The 22631-nt window shown below is 41.1% G+C and overlaps 1 protein-coding gene across 9 annotated transcripts in view; it reads right to left on the bottom strand.

Annotated features, from left to right (window-relative positions):
• myo5aa (myosin VAa) overlaps window positions 1-22631 on the bottom strand; it is a 63827-nt gene continuing 41196 nt past the window's right edge. For 2 of the 9 annotated variants that reach the window (XM_082526971.1, XM_082526970.1), the window contains exons 17-42: window positions 22485-22571; window positions 21761-21869; window positions 21427-21638; window positions 21186-21342; window positions 20788-21027; window positions 20433-20681; window positions 19305-19398; window positions 19057-19205; window positions 18701-18814; window positions 18348-18482; window positions 18045-18080; window positions 17684-17911; window positions 14372-14469; window positions 14165-14221; window positions 10370-10450; window positions 8653-8851; window positions 7960-8025; window positions 7414-7507; window positions 7169-7318; window positions 6853-7007; window positions 6609-6698; window positions 6137-6287; window positions 5297-5579; window positions 5048-5222; window positions 4876-4956; window positions 1-3843 (exon numbers count right to left, since the gene is read on the bottom strand). In XM_082526971.1, coding sequence (XP_082383097.1) covers window positions 3691-3843; window positions 4876-4956; window positions 5048-5222; window positions 5297-5579; window positions 6137-6287; window positions 6609-6698; window positions 6853-7007; window positions 7169-7318; window positions 7414-7507; window positions 7960-8025; window positions 8653-8851; window positions 10370-10450; window positions 14165-14221; window positions 14372-14469; window positions 17684-17911; window positions 18045-18080; window positions 18348-18482; window positions 18701-18814; window positions 19057-19205; window positions 19305-19398; window positions 20433-20681; window positions 20788-21027; window positions 21186-21342; window positions 21427-21638; window positions 21761-21869; window positions 22485-22571 — 3643 coding nt within the window. In that variant the 3' untranslated portion in view covers window positions 1-3690. The remainder of the gene's footprint in view (window positions 3844-4875; window positions 4957-5047; window positions 5223-5296; window positions 5580-6136; window positions 6288-6608; window positions 6699-6852; window positions 7008-7168; window positions 7319-7413; window positions 7508-7959; window positions 8026-8652; window positions 8852-10369; window positions 10451-14164; window positions 14222-14371; window positions 14470-17683; window positions 17912-18044; window positions 18081-18347; window positions 18483-18700; window positions 18815-19056; window positions 19206-19304; window positions 19399-20432; window positions 20682-20787; window positions 21028-21185; window positions 21343-21426; window positions 21639-21760; window positions 21870-22484; window positions 22572-22631) is intronic. The other 7 variants (XM_082526977.1, XM_082526975.1, XM_082526978.1 and 4 more) reach the window with 5 other exon arrangements.

Here is a 22631-nt window from a genome sequence, read left to right as displayed (position 1 = left end):
CAGTGCGGAATTCTTTTATTTTACTTTTACAGATTTGACAATTTATTCCAAGTTTCTTAACAGTGAACACATTCACTAAGCACAGCTACCAGAAACTACAAACAGTCCAGTTTTTCCAAATGTACACATGGGATCGGAGAGGAAACATCTGGTACCGGCTTCAGCATGTTCACACCAGTACCTCAAGAGCTGGGGAGGGGATGTATCTCTTTTTAAGTTAGTTTTGAACATTTCTTTAAAACGGCACAATTTATGCTAGTGCTGATGAGAACAATGGTAATTTATAATGTCTGAGTCATATCATACAGCCGATTCTCTCTTTAGTATGGAAATGCAGAGTGAATGAATGACATATTTCTCCTGTTTGAGAGCCCAAGAGAAGCCCAGGGGAACAAGATGCTGCAGCAGCTCTGCTCAACTAAGAAAGTAACACGAACCACTGAATGAATGAAGATGCTTTTTGTTTTTACTCTGAAACTAGCTAATCCTTTGCAGTGTCCTCTGACTCTGAGCTTCATCTCTGACACCTGTGCCACACATCAACTTATAATGTTAACAAAGAGATGTTAGTCAGTCAGGACATTACCTAGAGGAAGGTCAACAGGCTGCACTTGTGTGAAAAGAACGGGGAAGTTTGATGGATTTCTTTTTACAGTCCATACCCATCTATCGTTTATCAGATTTCCTCTGCAGTGTTGAAAAAAAGTTCATTTTGATGTCTGTGACACCAACTGCAGGACCGAATGACACGCAATCAAAATAAAAAACACATTTCTATTCATTTTACAGTGAAAGAAAAAAAAAATACTGCACTGACAGAACAAAACAATGCCATAATGTTCGTTGATCATGTGTGTAAGTCATTCAGATAGCAAGTGATTCAGATAAGGCTTGGTCTACAATGTGCAGCTAAAAATCATGATACACTTCAACGTTTTTAAACATTCATATAATTGATTAACTCCTTCAGTAACCATCTTTCTTACGACTACAAGATATGTTCTCTTTGCACACAACATACACTAAACCAACTACAAATCCAACCAATATAACAAAAACATGGTCCCAGGAAAGTGCAACACAAAATAGCTTTACATAATTACTCCACTTAAAATTAGAGTTTGGCATTCGTACGTCACCTTGATAGTTTTTCCCCCCCTCTGAATGTAAATTTTACATCCTTGAAAAGGTTTGAAAAATTTAAATCAAAACTGCAGAATCCAGTTCATGTGTGTAAGGAGAAAATATTCCATCAAAGTGAAATGTGTTTTTTGAAAGGGTAAGGTCACCGCGCAAAATAAGGTTCACATCAAGGCGAGAGGCAGCCTAATACTAACGGTACAACAAGAAGTAAACTAGAAGTGCCAAAAGACGAGGCAGCGAACAAAGGAAAAGCTGTTTTCACACACAAACTCTGAATAATGGCTGGTGAATCAGGTCACTGCATCCTTTTACTTCTTTTCCACTGTGCCCAGTCTAAACTGGTTTTATACATTTTCTCAAAAAGCACTTGTGCCCAACCCCAACCAGTGATGTCAGTGAATATAGGAGGGGCTATCACAAGAAACTGACCAATGACTGGCCTGATTTCTTCACATGGAAATGACCCAAAATCTGCTGGTAACACTGCATAATAACGGTTTCTCACACCTGCTGAAATGTGAGCTTATTCTCGGAACTGTTTTCACATCAGCACTGGTTCCAGTACTGCTGCCCACGTAAGTGGGAAAAGGGGATTTTGTTTAGGTGAGGATGCCACCTGGGTAATGTAGGAGGTTGGACATGATACACCCATTTAGCTCCTTTTTTTTAACGTGAGCTGGCAGGTTAAATATATTAAATATCTCATGCAACTCTTCTCACAAATCCAGCAGATGCATGTGTGAAAACTACTTCAATCCCAACATGGGCAGATTACCAGACACTCGTCCGACACTTCACCTGTGCCTGGGTTTCTCTTCTTTAAAATCAAAAGCATGCACTTGGATTTTGCCAAACCCATGCAGTTTAAGTGGGGGCAGCAGGAGTAGCAGTGCATGCAAGCAAACAATCTGAGCTGAAAGAACATGTGCACCAACAACAAAATGACAAAAAACAAAACTTCTTTGTCACCCTTAACCCAGCTGTGAAACTGAGAAGAGGAATAAATGAACACATTCTGTTTTTCTGGTAATAAAAGTCCACGTTGGGACATGCTGAGTGAAGGTGGACGGGTAGGAGATGTAAGAGGAGTCGAACAGAGCTGTGTTTGTGAGAGGATGCAGCAGAGGGAATGTAAAGCTCAACAGATTTTTGCAGCCTTTTGCATCTATTCTGCTCAGTAATACATGGCTTTAGATTATCTTAAGAAAATAACAATACTGAACAAAGTAAATAATCACACAATGACAACAGTAAAACATTTTTATGGCTCTGAGCCAGAAGACAAGAAAAAAAAAACAGTAAGCAGAGTGTAAGGTTGGTACTCATACAGTATGTGTTCATGTCAGTGTTTCCTGTGACGCTCGGCTTTGGTCACAGCTGTAAACGGTGCAGACTGTCGCAGGTTAAACCCTTTGCAGAGTTTGAACCTTAAACCTTCTCGATCTGTCCTCGCCTATAAAACCTGTGCTACACTTCATCTGCCAGACATGCAGGCTAAACATGACAAAAAAAATATCTCAAGGTTTAAGACGCGACCTAACAAATAATTATCTGTGCCGGCACTCATTAAAGATACTACATATTTACCTGATATTGACATAATAGCCAAGGAAGCAACTAAAACTGTCTCTAAGAAGCTGTTTGCCGTGGGAAAGAGTGGTCCCATCCTTCACTTCGGACACATTCGCTGCAAGGGGGAAGCTTCTAATCTTAAAAAGGGATGTAGCTATAAGTGCAATAAATAAAATACAGGATATATATTATTCATATTTATATAGATATTTATTTATGTATAAATAATATAGTACAGATGATGAATTTTGTCTTGGCTTGACGTGTTCAGAGAATAAAACGTACAAAGTGAAATCTGCTCAGTGGTCACCTCGACACGGGGTGGAGAGAGCGCTGACTTTTTCACCTCATCATTCAGCTGCCCTCACACAGGAGCTCAGAATTTACCCAACATGAGGGCGGACTGCTAGACTGACAAATCATAACTTGTTTTGAGGCTTCAGCTCCACCTGGTGGGCCTGCTCTCGTGTATCGAGACAATAACAACAACAACAACAACAACTATCTTAACGATTACTGGAAACGCAGATGAAGGATCGATGGCGAGTACTGGAGGCATTGATCTGGTCCTGTGGCTTCTCTAAGAGGCGGGCGTTTTGTACAAGCAGCGGATGATTCTCAGGGCTTACGGCCAGATTTAAACCAGCGGAAATAACCACATGTGTGCGTATCTGTGCGTTCGTGAAAGAGAGAAGGCGAGTGTGCGTCTGTACGTTCGGAGGATGAAAGTACTTTACAGATGTGACGTGTCTGCATTTTTCATGTATGTGCGTGCATGTCTGAGTTTAAACTAGAGAAACTGCAGAACCCTTTCACCCGTTTATTTAAACATGACTTCAAATCGTGTTAACGTGAGTGAAATTTGCGAGTGTTTGTGGTGTTTTAAATTTTTCGGGGAGACGGTGACTTGCAAATCCGACTGTGGCCACTAAGACAAATTCGCCGCAGGGCTCAGAGTGCTCTGGTGGGCTCGCATTAGACACGGGTGAGGAAGGCCAAGTTAAGCGAGCTGGGGATCTGGATGGTTTCCAGTGCGAGGCAAGAAGGGTTAAACGGGAAGGTGACGGGATAGATCATCTTCGTGTCCATCAACAGCTGGGGACTCTCACAGCGGTCCCGCAAGCGAGTCTGGAGAGAGAGATGATGGAAAAAGTTCATGTGCATTAAAAAAAAAAAAAAAAAGGTAGTAGACAGAAAATATATTAAGCCAGTCTGTTTGAAGACTCGACAAGTAAGAAAAGTTATCTTGGTGCAGAATCGATTGCATGAACTTTAGTTCGTAAATACCGATCAGTGCAGTGACTCAGATCTGAGAGGACCCTTGAGCTCAACATAGTGCCTATGGGAAGTGTCAGGGAACTGTACTTGTTATCAAATTTACAGCTCTCTTATTACAAGATAGCTACCACTAAAAAGTAACCTGTTACTTTAAAAATAAATTATATAAACACCGTCTTTGCAATTATCTATCCAGCTACTGTACATCGACTTTACTTCACTTCACAGTGAGTCGATCTTGGCAGCACCCCCTCCACCACATAAACAAGCGCATTCATTTCCATCAGAGCGACGGCTTTAGGCAAAGCCAAAGCTAGCAGTTGTGGTTTTGGAGCTGTAGCTACATATCATTCTCTTCCTCACCAGCATTGTTGCGAATGTAGTTTTAACTTGACGTTACTTCTGACATATTTCTCTCACATGACATATATTAGCACAAAGGAAACTGAATATAAAAGCCATCCCCATCCAATGCTGACCTTAACATGCACGCTGACACTGGATGCATTCATCTCTGCAGCTGTGTTGCTTGGCGTTTCAGTTACTCAAGCAGAACAGAAGTTTCTGTTTATCAGATGCCCAGAAACGCCAGAAAAATGCTGATGTTTTTCAAAGCAGCACACATTCATTGCCTTTACGGTACATGCACTAGTTAACAACAACAGGTGTCTCAAAGACCTCACAATATTAGTGACAAAACCCAAACAATCAGACAGTTTTCTACGAGTGACCGCTTTGAGGAAGAACTTCCTTTTAACAGGAAGATAACCCGGGCAGAGCCAGCCTCACTCAGCTGCAGCTTGCCTGGAACCAGAAAAAAAATAACCCCAAAACACTGAAGATAAAGCAGTATAGACTTGATTTAGCCAAAAAAGAAATTACCTGTATGGTTCGTATGAATGCGACTGACACTCTCTCCTCAAACTCGTTGACGGGGGTGTAGAGGTTCAGGACTTTTACGATCTGAAAGACATAAGACAGAAAAGTTAAAAACACAGAAAGAGAAAGGTTTTAGCTGAAGCTTTAGCTGATAATAATTTTAAAAATATTTTACCTGAGCAGTGGTGAGAGCGTGGCACATGGAGCAGATGGCCTCTGCATCCTCGTCAGTCTTCTTCTTCACCTGCAGCAGCTGAGCGGCCTGGATCAGAGGCTCCAGCGTCTCTTTGGCTCCGCAGGTCATCAGACCTTTGTCTCTGAGCCACTCCTCCAGCTGACTCACATTGTACCTGCAAACACGCATGATGAGATAACGCATCCGGCCTCACTCTGGAGATCTTCTCTGAGCAGCGACACCTCATACCTGATCTGCATGCCTTTGCTCCAGGAGCACATGTCTTTGCGTAGCAGCAGGTTGTTGAGTGTGACAGCGCCGATGATGTAAAACTGCTGCTTCACCACCTGCTTGATGAGCTCAGGGTCGGTGCCGTGCTGGCACATGGTGGAGTGGAAGGCGCTGAGCTGACGCAGGATGGAGTCCAGGGTGTAGGTGCCCTCGTCGGCAATGCTTGACGTCCGTTTACGCAGACCCGTGGGCTTAACTCCCGACACGCCCTGAATGGTCTCGTGCTCCAACATGCCAGAGACTGAGGAAACACACGCACACAGGAGGTGTATAAGTACATGTGCTCTACCCGCTTGTTAAATGATGACCAACCGACCCTGATTATAAGTTCAACCCTCTCAGCATGTACTTACTTCTTTTGCATCGAGTCTTGTGAAAACTATATGTCAGCCCAACTACATCTCTGTAGCTAGCTGTGGGTGCCTGAACATTTTATGGCAACTTCCTAACTTCACCAACCATCTAAAATCTTACTATTTTTAAATCCTCGTCTATAATTACATTTATAGCAGTAAAATTATAGTATCACATGGATTTATTTCAGAAATTCCTCAGCTAGAATTTAGCATTTTTTCTTTATTTTGATAGCTTACAGTTATGGCTAACTCCTAACTGCACCTCGTAAATCCTCTTTTTCATGGATGCGCAACTGTAACATCAGTAAGAGCAGATACAGTGAGTACTTTGGACCATATTGAACTGTCAAAGGTGTCTTAAAGCTTGTTTGCATAAAAGAACCAAAGGAGCAGGAAATTACTTATCAAGTGACACACACACATCACATGTACAGGGACAAACCTATCATGGGCTGGAGGATGTTCTCCATGCATTTGATCAGCTGCTGGTAGATCTGGATGGCCAGGTCGCTGATCACTTGTCTGTACTCTGCGAGGTCGAAGTTGGACAGACAGTGCTCGTTCTGCCTCGACGTGTTGTGTTTCATGAATTGCTGAGACAAGCACAGAAAACAATGTGTCAGAGAAGGTGAACGATGTCAATATTAATCCACGACACAGTCGGTCAATACAAAAAACAAACAAACAATCAAAACAACAGCTTGTTACGTCAAGCTTTATATTTTTTGTCCTTTTGGTCATTTTTAACAGATTAGTATATAAAGGACTGTAACAGCAAGATAATAAAAGAGATTCCTTCTTTCCCGAATATCTAAATACAGTGATACCAGATGTCTTATTGAACTGACTAGAAAAACCTTGTATGTACTGGAATGGGACATTTTCTGTGTTTTGTGTATTGTTGTTGGCCTCACTTCGTCTCCGCTGTACTGTTTCAAACAGTGCAGGAAGCGGCAGGTGTTGGCCAGCCAGAAAGAGACGGTCTCAAAATCATCTCCTCGTTTCTGATGAAGAAGAAAACATCAGCAGAAGTTTGTGTTCACTGCAGAACCTTTTTTAGTTATCTAACGCAAAAAAACATCCAAAAATGTAATTTAAGAACAAAGGAGCTGGAAACGCAAAATGTGAACTTCATTCAAATATTAAAAGCATACGTACCTTTAAGATCTTTTTAATGCTGTTGATGGTTGACGTGAGCAGAGTGCGGACCTTCTGGTCATCGTTGACGTAGTCTGCATGTCTCAGACACATGAACAGGATGTAGGCTGGCAGACCTGGGATCAGATTCACTGCTACACCACGAGGTTTTAGTTCTGGAGAGATGGAGGAGGGGTGAGTTTATTTGTAGATTTTATTTTGTGCAAACCGTGAATTGAGGCTTCAGTTTCCAGGGAGTTTCAGTAATTTCAGGACTCCTTTCCATCTACTTTAATGCTTTAGATAGTGGACTATATCATTAATTCTAAATTCTTACCCAGGATGAGGTTCTTAACCAGTTTCATTTCATCCTCCTTCTTGTACTCTAGCATTCCCTGGAAGTCTTTCTCCCTGCGAGGAATGTTGACAGGGTGGATCGGCTCATCCACCATCTGTCCCGGAGATGTCTGGCCTTCGGTTTGACCGGCTGGAAGAAGCATGGCATGTGACAGTCAGCTGACATGTGGTGGAAACGAGCATATATGAATAGAGATTTTCAGGCTTCGGTTTTTCTCGCTTTACCTCCCATCTCTCCAATCCTCTTGGAGTAAACTTTCAGCTGCTTCTTGAGCTTTCGGATTGTTCTGTCCTGCTTCTCTAGCTGCTCCATTAGATCCTAAAAACACAGCGAGGGACACAGAGGAGAGAACAGTGAGGACTAACAGACAGCATCATCAGACACAGACCGCTTTGCAATGTCGCCCTCCAGTGGCTACAAGGAGGAATCCTACTCTTCTGTTAGTGGCTTTGCAGTGGACATCAGCTCAAACACGGAAATCAAAAGGTTAGAAGATGAAGAGAAAAGAATTTAAAAACTTCCTTGGTGTGATTTATAAATCAACATTAGTGCTGCCGTACTGGTTTTTGTTTTGGGGTTTTTTCAGAGGAAGATTGCAGGATTTTTTGGCTGTTAGGAAAAAGAAGAAGGCGCAGTGCTGCTCCGCTGTGAGTTACAAGACACTGTTGCAGAGAATTAGAGCGACACCCTGCAGCATTTCATTCAGAACAATCTCAGTTAGTCAGAAACGTGCAAACATGCAGGCAAACACACACGCGGTCTCTACATACAACCATCCGCCGTAAAATGACGACTCGAGCCTCTCGGGATGCCGTGGGGTCGTCTGCCATGAGTTCCTGTCAGGTGACACCATCCACACAAATGAGCGTGTGGGACGCAGCTCTGTAGCGGCTGGTTTAGTTTGTGTATGTATGGCCATGAAAGTGACTCAAATCACACAGTCGAAATGCTGTTATTCACATTTCTACCACTGGAAGAGTTTTTAGCCGTGGTCTTATTATTAGTGATGTAACGTATTAGTCAAATGAGCTGTGGCCATCTTTACGGATAGTGTAATATCCACACTGTTGACTGTCCCCCAAAGTCTTCGTAGTCCCAGTTTTCTCAAACCGTGGGGTGGAATGATTATTTCAGAAGCGTTGGTTGGGGGTGTGACCTTTTCTCAGTGGTGTGTGGTAATGTATTTACAGCAAATTAAAATTATTCTGTGGGTTTTTGGCCTGTTAATAATAAATAATGTGATTGCAGATTTAATATGAGTGTAAGATATACAAATTGTCTGTAGCTGTCAGTAGTTATATGGATATATATCAAGAAAAGTTTGTGTATACACACACCTAAAATCCATTCTTCGGTGTGTGTATAAGTGTGTTGTTTTTATTTTTATCATTTAAAAATTATGCTGAATTTGTGAGACAAAGTTTAGCTCCTCCCCGTATCTATGTGTGGAAGCTGCAGCGTACCAGGTTCTCGTTGGTGAGCCGGGTGATCTCGTGTTGCAGACTGGCTTCGATTCTGGCCTCTGGAGGCAGCTGCAGATTCTGGGCTAAGAGCTGCTGCTGCCGGTTGTTCTCCTCCTTGACGTTCTGCAGCTCGCTGCGCAACGACTCCACCTCATTATCATAAGTCCTCCGCTGAGTCTGCAGCTGGTGCTCCAGTAGCCTGAGAGAGGTAAGAGAGAAAGAGACAGAAATCAGCATCATACTGTGAGGGGGAGAAAGGCAGTGAGACGCCCAGTGCAGAAGGGAAAGAGAAGCTGTAGTTTCCACCAGAAAGTGGTGATTGAGGACAGCAGCAGCATGCTGTGCAGACACTACCAGCAGCCCAGAGTCCGGCCTTTCTGAACAACGCTCATTCATTCTCCTCCTCTCTTCAGAGTAAAAGTTTCTCTGAGGAAAACTGAACCGAGCCAAATCAGTACTCAGAGATCAGGCTCAGGAACGGAGCAGGTAGAGCTGACAGAGGTTCAGTTTTCATTCAACAACCAACATGCAGTATTTCTATCTTTTTATGAAAACTACAGTAGCAGTTAGTACAACAGGAGCACTTCATACGCTTTATTAAAAAAGAACTTTGACTGCCTTTCTTGGTGGATAGACATTGTTTTTCTGTTTTTCCATCAATTTCTCTGATGCAATCCTTTCTTGCTGATGCCTTTTAGGGATCAGTCATTTTATGTACTATAGTTTATACAATGACTTCTATTCTTTTACTAGGTTTTATGATCCAATTGTTTTTCCTGCATGCATAAATCATTTTATAATACATCTGTACGAAGATGATTAGCAGATATTTCTTCTTGAGAGTTTGTCCAACCAGTCTACATGTGTTGACTGGTTGGAGAAGACATTCGCCCACATTCTTCGAGGTGTCCTGTGCTTTGGGAATATGGGGCTATCGGCTGTGGTGGGGATTGAACTCGTGTGCAGCCGCCTGTTTGTCACTGATCCTAAACCGTTTTTAAGGTTATAGTAGTCTGGGTTTTATTTCTAAAACTTGTTAAAATATTCCTCTGGATGTGTTTGAACTCTTTATTATGTATTTAAAGTACTGCACGCACACACATCACAGTGCAACCCCCTCAGAGAAAAATAACTGCTCCATGACACTACCAGACCTCTCAAGATTTAAAGGCAAACACTGTAAAAAATAAAAAGCATGCAGAAAGTGATTAACCTCAGTCAATGTCTGTGAACAACACTTAAAGAGTTTTTTCACAGCTTTTTAACGATAGTAAGCAGTTATTGAGGAAACACTTGAGTGGATAAAAATTTCAGCCCATCTAACTTCACAAGCCGAAGGCATCACAGCATAAAAGGAAGAAAAATTCCAAGGTCACCTGACATTTAACAAGCTTTCATAGCTGCATAAAACATGGTTAGTACAGTACGAAGACACATCCTGCTTCACTGTCAGAAATAAATCTAGAAACTCAAACCAAAGCTTTGCATCAGTGACTGTACATTACACAACACCTAAAGAAAGTTTTACATTATAGCACCCTGCGAAGTGTGTGGCAGAAACAATAAGGAAGACAAATAATCAGAAGGCAGTCAAAATAAACAGGCTGATGTGAGAGAAATGAAGTGTGAGAGAGAAACGTGAGCGAAGAAAACCAACGGGTCACATCCTTTCCCGTGAAAAAAGGCAAACGTGTCATGCTCAAAAACACTGTTAAACCTGATGGTCTCCTTCAAGCCCTGATTAACCAGCCACAGCTCTCCGTCCTCATTCAGCTTACGTAAGTCTGGAGCAGCAGATCTGACCGACACACAACACAAAGCAACATGAACATTACAATGGCACAAAGAAACGTGATCGGGTGAGCGGGACCACATGAGCAAGAATATTTATCTGAGGTGTGATAACATCCTGCATCTGGTCTTCAACACAAAATAACAATAATACTAATTTGTGTGATGTCATAAAGTTAAAGGAAGAAAACCTGTAAAACCTGATGTACTGATGATGTGTGAAGTCCTATTTCTGACTCAATGCATTTCAGTAATACATTAAAGTGCACCTATTCCGCTCGTTTCTAACCCCTTCTGTCTTTTACAACAGCTGCATCAATCTTGCCGCCTCATTAACAAGGTTAGAACAGCAGGTGGCGCTTCTCTGCCTGAAATGACCAAATTAGAGATAACTACTTTCACAGGGATCACAAAGAGTAAAAAAGACAAAGGAACATCTGGAACAGAGCCTTTAGTGTCAAACCTGAGATTATGGTTGACAGAGATGAGATGGACATATGCAGACCTCATTACTGTAACAGTATGTGCACAACAGAAAATAAAGAAAAAGTCCACTTTAATCATTTATTCAACCACTGCAGGTAACAGTGGTATAAACCTACTGATGTGAATTAGCAGTATTTTATATGTGTGTGAGTGAATGAGTTTGTTCTTGCATTTACTGAGTGATCCAGTGACCGAACTTTGTAGTCAGTGGGAACAGAAAAGGTCAAGAAATGGGACATAAACAGAGGGATGAATGCAGCGATACAAAGTTGAACTTTTAGGGAAGCTCTACTGTAAAACAACATTGTCGCTGTAGATATTTATAATCTGATCTCATTGATCTTATCAGCTGTCAAACATTTGGCCTCATTCAATAAAATGTGCACGTGTTACTGTGCACAGTAATGTTTAAACTTGCAAGATTACTTTCAAATTTAGCTCCCGCCGCCTCCGTGTGCAAATCCAAATCATTCTATATTGAATGGCATGTGGCTGTTTTTTGCCGTCTAGAAACTGTCATACTCCGTTTCTCTATGAAGTCGAGAGTGAAAAGGGAAGCACGGTTGCTAAAAAAACAAAACAAAAAAGTAAAGGGAGTGAGAGCTTTGAGGTAGAAGCCAGAGAAGGCACACTTTTCTGAAGTGTTTCCTTAGGAGCGAAAAGCTTGGACTGCAATAGCCGAGGCAGTAAATATTGTGTCTCCAGAGACTTGGAGCGAAAGGTGACACGGGCAAAAGTTTCGACATCAGAGCTGCGGTGAAAACTTGGAAACAGACCAGAAGAAAAAGGAGGCAACGGTGAAGGACGAGCACCACCTGATCCATCACCCAAAGCCATTTATTATGCCGAAGTAGCATTTAGTAAAGAGGCGATGTTAACTGTCAATTAGGATGATCTCTATTAAATTAATTGTGCCAAATATGCTTGGATTATTTATTTTTTAATAAAGCCACCTTAATATGCTACGCTTTCGGCAAAAATGTGTGAGACAGAAAGGCCCTCATGATAGTCTGAAGCTGCTGTAAACCAGCTTTCAGGAAAAAAAAATATGGATGAATTTGGGATTTCTGCACGAAACGTTTGAAATGTTCACGCGCAGATTTGTGAATGAGGCCTAATGTCTGCACTGTTCTGAAGCCAGTAAAATTATTATGAGGAAAAGTAAATTGACTTAACATTTTAAAATACAGAGATTGTAACATTTTACCCTTTTCCATTTTAGTTGTGCACACAGACTGTATATAAAAGATGGAAGCCCTGCTGTGACGTGTTTTGGACTTTACTATCTTCGTGTTTTGAAATTGGATGAGCAGGGGTCAAATCTAATTAACCCTTTAAAGCCTGAACCATTAAATAATAATTACCAGAAAATTTACATTTTTTGAAAATGGAAAATTCTGTGTTGAACTTTGTGACAAAATTTTTAAAAAGATTATAAATTAAATATTAATTTGCAAACATGAGCTTTAATTTTTGTCATATTTGCTACATCAGGTATTTTTTTCGTGCAATGTATTGTGTAAATTAATTTGTTTTTTTGGAGAGTGGAGTGGGGAAATCACAGTGATACAACATGTGCAGCATATGAGGTCTGAATAATAATAAGACTTGAATCAAGTGTTGAGACAAAAAACCCCAAAAAACATCAGAAGGGTGCTCATGTGGCCATTTTCCAATAGATTTCTCTCTACAGTAACTTTTTTGCAATCAGCAGTCAAATGTTTGCAAACCTCTTCTGCATCTCCTTCCTTGCTGCCTCCCTCCTTTATATACAGTCTGTGGTTGTGTGTAAATGCACGCTTCCTTACAAGTACGCTGTGCATCGCTGTTTTAGCGTAATAATGAAAACAATTAAAACATAAATGAATCATTTCATGCACCATTCATGCCAAACTCCTTCTATAAAGCTGAGGCTGAAGCTCTACATCGGGATCTAAACTGTGGCACGGTTAGTCACTTTGGGCGTAAAAGTCAAACCGAAACTCAAAGCCATCTCCCTCGCTGCTCAGATACTTTCATGCTGTTAAGTGAAGCAGGTCCTGCAGTAACTACAGCACCGTGAATACAGAGATAAAGTCACAACAACTGTAGAGCCACTAAAGTTACAGAACTCTTGACCCATGCAAACCATTTTCTCACTTCCCTCATGAGCCACATAAATATTCTTGATGTCAGTAAGTACAGCTACATATACACAACGTCCTCTTTCTGTTAGGCCAAAACAGAATCTAATACTTTATTTTGCAGCGTGTTCTCACTCCTGCACGTCAAATATGCCGTTTTTGCCGTCTGTCCACCATTATGTACAAGAAGTTACAAAGACCTGCTTTAGGAAGCTGAAGGGTTAATCATCCAGAAAATGTCTTCACGTCCTACTTCACTTTTTAAAACCTTTTTTCACTTTCTTTTTTTAAACGTTAGAAGTCAGTCATATGCATATAGTATTAAAGACAGAAAATTAGGGGACTAGATTAGTTTATCCTAATAAAGTTCTTTCATCCTAAACATAGTTCATCGTAATGAAAATGTCTTCATGAGCTTTAGTTGTTTATTTATTACTCTAAAGGGCAGACAGATGCAGCAGTATTATATTTTCCAAACAAGTTCAAAACAAAAAAAATCAATATAAAATTAACATCCATCCATTTTTTTTCAGTATTTTCAAAATGTTTTGAGTCTCAGAAGGAAGTTCAAATGTTCAATTTCACACATTTTTTTGGAACTATTTTTAATCGATTAAAGGATTTTTTTTGTTCAATTATTTCTGTAACATTTTTCTATCCGTCATATTTTTCAAATCCAATCGGCACACTTCACAAATAAATAACACTGAACCTAATCAGTCAGCTAGTTTCCAATCAGTAAGACGAAATTACAGATCAGGCCCACAATATACCAAAATGATGTGAACTTTTCTTTTCTCCTTCATCTTTCCCTTTCAGTTTTACTGGAAGATTTGGTTTAGACACTGAACACATTAGTTTTAGGAAAAACTAACGATGAGTTGGGTAAGACACGCCGGCGGCATTATTTGACGCTGTGATAATGAAAATAGGCGCGTTATTCATCATGCTTTTAGGGCCAAAAAAATGTTACGCTCTGCTGCTCAAGCTTTCATCAGCACTACAGACTGAAATCAGCTGCAGTAACATGTCATTTATAACCCAGTATTTCAGCGACAGTGTGGCCATGCATGCTCTGCTCCACGATGCATCGGCCACGTCTCATCGGTTACCTCAGCCTACTCAGGAGATCACTGACTTCCAGCTGCTGACGCATGAACCTAGGAGATCTGACAGGACAAACAGGGATTCACACACACAGCGCTCACACATACACGGTATCATAATGGCACTAGAGCATACAAAGGTTGATGTGAGCCAGTGGAGGACAATGAGTAAAGACATGGAGGTGAGGAAGAGAAGTGGCTGTAAGAAAGTACCTGTTGGTGTCTTTGAGGCCTACGTAAGCTTGCTTGACTTCGTCGTCCTTCAGTTTGGACACGTCATCTTTATACACTGAAGGCTCCGTCATGGTCTCCTGGAAATAAGCAAAGAGACAATAGAGAAACAATACTTGTCACTTGTGATCAAAAGTTTTGATGTTTTTTGGGATACATGACTAAGAACCATTCACCTAATGAGACACTGGTAGCCAGAATATATGTATATCTGGTACATATAATATTTGCATCTACAGTACTGCGGTTATCGCCTTTTTTTTTTTTTAAACCATCTGAAACAACCTTCAATCAATTTTGTTCAAGTATTCATGACTAGGGATGGGTATCGAAACCCGGTTCTTGTTGAGAACCGGTTCCCACTGTTTCAATTCCTTGGAATCGTTTGCCATTTTTGCAAACGATTCCCTTATCGATTCCAGTCGCCCCGAATGACATCACCACGTTGCGGAGTGTCATTTACCTGGCAGGGAACACGGCGCCTAAGCGGTTCACATGCTCAAAAGTTTGGTTATACTTTACGAGAACGGATGACAACAGGGCAACTTGCAATACTTGCAAAGTAGATATTTAATTTAAGGGAGGAAACACTACGAATATGCAAAAGCATTTGCTCACAAAACACGCGATGACCTTAAATGAATGTCGTGTTTTTAAATCCGCTCCGGACTCGTGAATCTCAACCCAGCAGCAGCGGTAACGTTTGCACGTCCTCTCCCGTTAATGCGGCAGGTAAATAATCAACTAACAGTGCATATTATGTTAGCGCGATCTGCCTTATTACAAAACCTGCCATTACTGTGCATTTAGGTGACCATGATGAGAGAGACAGACAGAGTCTGGTTGGCTCAGATGCTGCCAGCTCTCGCTGCAGTCTACCGGTAGCGTCTCCTTTCAGGCCAGGATAGACGAATGTCACCGAGCAGTGACTCAGTTTGTGGTAAAAGGCTGCCACAGCAGATGCCCTCGATTTCACTTTGGTAAGTGAATGTGTTTAATTGTAGGCAGGGACATTACTGGATATTCTTGTGTAATTGCTACAGAATAATTTATGTTATACTTTGTTATTGCTACAGGAGAATATTTATTTTATTATTTTACATTTACAATTTTTTTTCCTGGGGACCCTGTGACACCCCATTGAAGAGCCGTAGGCTGGATCTCTTAAGATCTCACTGTTGGGTTTGTAAGGCCATGTTACTCCTAAATTTCTACCTTGTTCAAAGAGAAGATATAAAACAAAGTTCTAAGCTAATCGACCTTAGTGTTCTCCTTTTTTAAAAATAAGAATCGATAAGAGAATCGAATCGTTAAACAGAATCGAAAATGGAATCGGAATCGTTAAAATCTTATCAATACCCATCCCTATTCATGACAAACTCATATTATTCAAAAACCACAATTTCAACTTGCAGGGAGCTTTCATACTGAAGTACAACACACACACACACACACACACACACACACACACACACACACACACAGACAAAGACAAAGGACAAGACAAATGTACAATACACAGGTGAAGACAGTGTCTGATTATAAATATGACTATTATGTCTTGACTCTTTAATTTTACTTCTTTTAATTATCTGTTCTTTTCCTTTCTTTTAATTTTGTAAATAAATACTGCTTGGTGTCAGATGAGCCCCAGTCTCCTCATAAATCTGAACTTGATCTGACATTAAAGTGATTTAGATCTGTTTACACCTCATTATGTTGTATTGAACAGTTAGAGTTAAGGGCGGCTTAAACTCTGAATTCATATTAACATTTAAAAGCAGAACCTCTATGCTTCAGTCAGATATCCATGCTATTCAGGTAAATATTTATATATTATATAACGCTCCACTAATTCTACACATGTAATTGTAGCCAAATATGAAATTTTAAAATCTATTACTTATGTCTTCTTAAACTATTACTTTTTAGCACATCTATACTGATCACAGATTCACTGGCCACACATTTAAATGATGCTCAAGTGGTACTAAAGGGCCTAAAGTGTGTCAAGAGAATATATTTCGCACACCACCACCAGCCTGAACTGTTGATACAAGGCACAATGGGTACATGCTTTCCTGTTATTTTGCACCAAATTCAGAATTTTCTGAACATAATTTCCTCTGGGATTAATAAAGTATTATACTTTATTAGGTATTAAAATAAAGTATAAAGTATTTTCACTAGTAAATTTGTGTATATCAGCTTAAAATTAAGCAGGCTGTCTTGACTATGTCTACACCCCTAAAGGCACTGAGCTGCTGTAATGTGGTCGGTTGGATATTTGATTAACAAGCAGTTAAACATCTTTGTACCTAATAAAGTGGCCATTGAGGGTCTATCCAATATTAAGCTACACTGATTCAGTTATCTTTAGCAAAGGATTTCTCACTTATTTTCAGATTCTTACCCACTTACTTAACTTTGTATTACAACATTTTATAACCGGTCATACTTGCTCCACACGGAAATATCAGTAACTTCTTTGACCTTTCTACTTTAGTCTTCAATTTAGGTTACAAATGTTCACACAGCTTCAAGAGAACGGGACTTAATGTGTTTCACTGAGTGTGTGAAAGCAGACAATGGCAGCGAGTCGCATCTCTTCATTCCAAAAAGTTAAACTAATGCAGAATAAAAGACAATAAAACACAACTGAATCAGGAAAGCAGTTGTTTTATGTTGTTTTTCATTGCTGATAGCGTCCTCGCTGTAAATGGAAACCAGAATAAATGCTGTAATTCTGTGTTTCACTGAGATGCCTGAGGATGTTTCATACACAGCACAGACCATGAAAAAACATGTCAAATACTCGTGGTTGATGCCATTTTTCAACTGTACCTTCTCATCCTGTGGGGAAGCATGAATGGAGGAGAGAAGGTGGAGACGGGGCAGTTAGGCACGATGGACAGGTTGAAGCATTGTCAATACGCAGTGTGAACAATGATTTTACCCCCAAAAAGAGTTCACGTGTCGAATAAATAAAGACTCGTTTTACGATCCTAAGCTCAATGAAGTTTTAGTTTTAAACACAACAAGAGTTATAACTTAAAATTAGAAAAAAATTCTTTGGGTCAATAGAGTTGACCCATTTTTTTGTTATCTGCTTACTAACAACAACAACAAACGCAGACAGAGATGAAAACACACAAATATGAGAAGGTGGATGTAAAAAAAGCAGCATTTCATCCACCTTCACAGTTATGAGACCTTGTAAAACATGACAACATGCCAAACACGTTTGTTTTTCTCTAATTGAATGTGAACAAAATAAAGAATATCAAGTGCTACCTTGTGGTGCATGGCCTCCTTCTGACTGACCAGCTGGGAGCGCAGGATTAGCACCTCCTCCTTGCGGACCTCCAGTTCCTCACAGGAGGCGTTGAGCTGTTCCAGGAGCACCTTGTAAGCTGGCGAGCCCGGAGCACCGGCGCCTGTAGCAGCGTTACCGAGCAGACTTTTCCTCATCTCCTCCAGGTCATGTTTCAGCTTCTTGTTCTCTGACTCGAGCTCCTGACGCTGAAAGATGAAGTTACAGTCAGAAATACGAGCAGAAAATTTGACTTTGTTTTCATTTGCTGTATAAGAAGCATTGATGATGTCATTCAGAGGAGTGAGTGGAGGTTAGGACACCTATGGTCATGTTACTTACCTTCAGGGACTCGTACTCCAGCTCAGCCCCACGAGCCTGAAACGAAAACACGTTTATATACTTTTAATCTGTAGTGATAATTATTCATGTAGATGATTTTGGTCTGAGTTGTATTTTTTTACCATAACCGTCAAATTTATTTTATAAGTATTGAGGAAGACCTGAACCTGAACAAGCTCTAATTATATTCTATATCATCTCAAATATCCATTATCTGACTGAACTGCATGTTAACAGACCTTTCAACTTTTGGTTTTAGATCATCTGTTTTTCAGTGAGTGCAGTGAAAATGGGTGAAGGTACCATGGCACTAGCCCGCTGCAGCTGCTCCTCTCTGTTTTCCAGTTCGTTGCGCAGCAACTGCTTGTCTTGCTCCAGCTCTGTGACACGTTTCTGCAGCTTGAGAGTTAGCGAGGTGTCGATTCCTCGTGTCACATCCTGCATGTGAGAAGAACGATTACGAATGTGCCACATGAAACGTATTGAAATGCAAATGCTTAAAGCACATAAACATCAACTATAATAACATTTTCAAACACTAATATTAAACATCTCCTAACTTGTGTTCCAGTTAGGGTTATGCTTCACTTTAACTTTAATGATTTGTTTCCCTAATGGTTGAAACTCCATCTTCAGATCACAATTAATTTTCTTACTTCGCGGCCACGGGTACCATCTTCCAACTCGGCGTACTCGGAGTTGTACGTGTACTCTGATTCGTTGCTGCTGTGGGTAGAATCTGTTCTCCTGTGGCCAGGCTTCGAGACGTTCTGCAGACAAAAGAGGAAATAAGCCTTTTAATTTGAACAAGTATTGACTCGCACTCACTCTGCTGCGCTTGCAGATTAAAAGTGCAGTTAGGCACTGAACACTACCAAGCATCTGCCTTCCACAGAGTCTATGAAGAGTCAGTATTTCTGCTGTTCTCACCTTTTCTGGAAGCTTAACATTTAAACAAAGGTGTAGAAATGTGGCTCATTGCTCGCAGTACATGAGCAAATGTGTTGCTCACCGAAGAAAGAGCCATCTCCTCCTTGAGGTCGTCGTATTTCTCCTCGAGGCGAAGGTGTTCGCTCAGGAGATTCTGGTAGCGAGAACGCTCCTCGTTCAGGTCGGTCTCCAGCTGTTGAGTCTCCTCTGCTATCGCACGAGTCATTTTCTCTGAGGGGTAAAACATAAAGAACAAGTCGTTTCAAACTTTGCAAAGATGAAATTAACTGAGCTGTTGGATGTAACTTAAATGTATGCGGTGATGCGTACCTGTCATCTGCTGACTCTGTTCCTGAATCAACCGATTCAAGTCGTCCTTCTCTTTCTTCAGCAGCCCGTTCTGATGCTTCAGCTCTGCCACCATCTAAAAACACACAAATGTGATCCTTACATCACAAATGATTAAACCTTTCTTACAGAACATACTGTGTGGGACACATTTGTTGCTGAGATTTTTTTTAAACTAGACTCTTAGATTTGTGAGAATAATCTCATGAAATGAAATGTAATGAGAGATGTTATGATAGCGCTGCAATGAGTCTGACTCGGTCTGTGCTGTTCTCCAATGTCTCTTTGCAACAGGGGAGTCAACTCAACTGTGTGCAGTGGTGTGGGTTATTTTTCTATCTAAAAGCAACATTTCCAACAATTACATCCCTTTAAACCTAAATCTATGTCCTGCAAAAAGCACATCAGTATTTTTGGAGGGATTTCACTCTAAGGGAAACTAAACATAAGTAAAAACAATAACAAAAATATGTATCTTTGATACAGTAGCTCAACCCGCTAACAGTACTTTGGCCTAATGAGCAAAAAGAAAATTAAAAATACGAAACTATCACAACTCTTTGGGTCTTCAGTCTAATAGCCTTCACTGGCAACAGTGTAAAGAAAGACAAAGCAATGTAAACTAGAGAAAACAACACACACACCAGCTGTCTCACTAAATCACTACTCTCCTGTGCTCACCTGCCCTGGGGCAATACCGCCCTCTGAGCCCACCATGTGCCCCTCTCCCCCCGGTTCGCTCTGGCTCCTGAATTGCCAATATGTGTAGTCAAGCAAAAAAGAACACACAGTTTTGTGATAAACATGATATATTTCTCCTGGAGACTACCGGGGACTTTACTTATTAGGGGTCACTGTTGATTCTAGCTTCAAACTAATAATGTGGATTTTTGAAGTAGTCTGAGAGACATGAGAAAGAGGAGGGGAAAGAGAGGCGGCGAAAAAAAAGTGATGTGATTAAATTCATCCGCAGCAAGCGAGCGTTCAGTATGCAACCAAAATATGTGGAAATTAATAAAGGAAGAGAAAGAAGTGAATGACAATGAAGAGAAATATGAAGATGCTAAATATTCATGGTGGACAGAGATGCGTCAGTGGCTCCTGTCTTACTTTCTCCATTTCGTCCCTGTAACTTTGTGCCCAGTCCTCGATGGTCTTCTTCTCCTGCTGCGTGGCACTCAGCTCCTTCTTCAGCCTCTCCAACTCCTCCAGCAGAGAGGACACCTGGTTGGCTTTGTTCTTGGCATCCTCCTCCACCCCACGCAACCGGTTCAGCTCGCCGCGCATTCGCTCGCTCTCCACTGTGTAGGAACTCTCCAGGCCGACTAGCCTCTCGTTGACCAACCGGTTTTCCTTGCTCTGGGTGTACAGGATAAAAGTTAAGCTAAATAAAAACCCTCATAGAGAACAAAATAAATAAATAAATGAATAAATAAATAAATAACACGACAGGTCAACGTGTTACCTGCTCGTCGATCTTCCTCTGCAGCTGCATGATTTTGTTCTCCATGCCTTTGTTGAGCTTCTTAAAGTGTTCGACTGAGCGAGCCTCAATCTTCAGCTTCTTCAGCTCACGCTTGGCCCTCATCCTGCGGATGCAGCACTGCAGGTAGACGATGGCTTCCAGGCAGCGCTTGTACCAGCACCGGGCCAACCAGCCACGAATGTGCTTCTGAATGATTACCGCCTTATGCTCCCGCAACAGCTACAGCCACATACAAAGGCAGTGATAGAGAGGAAAAGAAATACGAGTACATTAAAGTGAATTTTAGAAAAATTACACTTCCTTCTGTCCACTGAAAACTGTGCAAACATAGAATAACAGAATATAATATTAAAAACAGGAGTGTTTTCATGACTCACCGCCTGATACTTCTGCCGGGCCATGTAAGCTCTGAGGATGGTTTGCATGGCCAGAGCGGCTGCCTGCTTCTGCTTGTAGCGTTTCCTCTCCACGTACATCCTCTGGTACTTCTGGATGATAGTGGCTGCCTGAGTGCGGCGCAAGAACTTGGCCAGGCTGAGGAGAAGCAAGAGTCAGGATTCAAATTCTGCACACCTGTAGTTTTTAGCTGGATAAAATGTTAAGTGCCACAGTTCTCACCAGCGGGCCTGGTATCCTCTGGTGAACCTTTGTATGGTAATGGCAGCACTGCGCTTGCGCAGGTACTTCTTGCGTGCCAACCAGCAGCGGATGGTTTTTTGGATGCGGATACAGGCGGCACGCAGCTTGTCTGCCCTCAGTTTCTCCAAGTAAGCCACCTGACCGGCTCTGAAGAAGATCTTAGTCTTGCCAAACTGATATTTATCCTGATCCTGAGGGACAAAAGAAGCAGTGATCAGAGGTGAAACGAACTCAGTCATGATTTAAAAGTTGTTTTAATCTGTTGTTTTATAACACAGAACTGTAAAATGAAGCAAGGGACCAACTATCTGACCTGCACTAATTTCTCCAGAACGTTCTTGCAGGTCAACTTTTTGTCAGCGAGGACGTCCTTCTGCTTCATCAGCACTCGGTAACGGCTGAAGAACTCCTGATACGTCCATCTGACAAACAAACACAGACGCTTACAATCTGATCCTTTCAATTTATCAAATTTTCCTCTGAAATACTTTAAACACCAAAAGCTGGAAAGATTCAAGTATTTGGAGTTTTGGACGGCAGACTCTTTGATCTAAGAAGTTATTTTGAATTTTTTTTTTGCATTGAGCATCACATTGAGGGAGATGGTACTAAACTGTCTACATTTTCATATGTAAAACAATTTATTCAGTAGTGCTGGGTGTGTGACGTTGCTGTTCGTTGTATAGTCGTCTCTTTACTTTAAAATGTATTTAATACACTATGTTTTGGTTTTGATTTGGCTTTTCAACCTTTATTATTACCTCTACACGTCTCCTGGATTTTCTGGGGAAAGTAAGAACTGTGCACATACTGGGGAAGCTCACGGTGAGATGAGCAGTGACAGCATTTTTGAGCCTCTTCACCGTGTCTATGTCTATTTGAGTGAGTTAATCCAGTACTCATCACTTCAGCTGATCCAACTGCTTGCACTGGCCTTCTGCTATGCAAATGTTATATTTCTTCTATATGAACACACATTAAATAATTAGATGTTTACAGTGTGAGCCAGTCACAGTGTTGCTGGGGTGCATCAGTACCTCGATGGGAAGCCTGCAGCAGAGATCCGGATGGTTTCCAGGACGCCGCAGGCTCTGAGCTGCTGCACCGCACGTTTGGGATCAAACCTGCCGATATCGAATAACCACAGCCAATGTGAATCACGTATACACAGTTTTGTACAATAA

The sequence above is a fragment of the Aulonocara stuartgranti genome, assembly GCF_965226115.1.
Source record: "Aulonocara stuartgranti genome assembly, chromosome: 1".
Classification (NCBI taxonomy): Eukaryota; Metazoa; Chordata; class Actinopteri; order Cichliformes; family Cichlidae; genus Aulonocara; species Aulonocara stuartgranti.
Note: the sequence above shows the minus strand (reverse complement) of the source record. Positions and strands in the feature narration are given on the sequence as shown.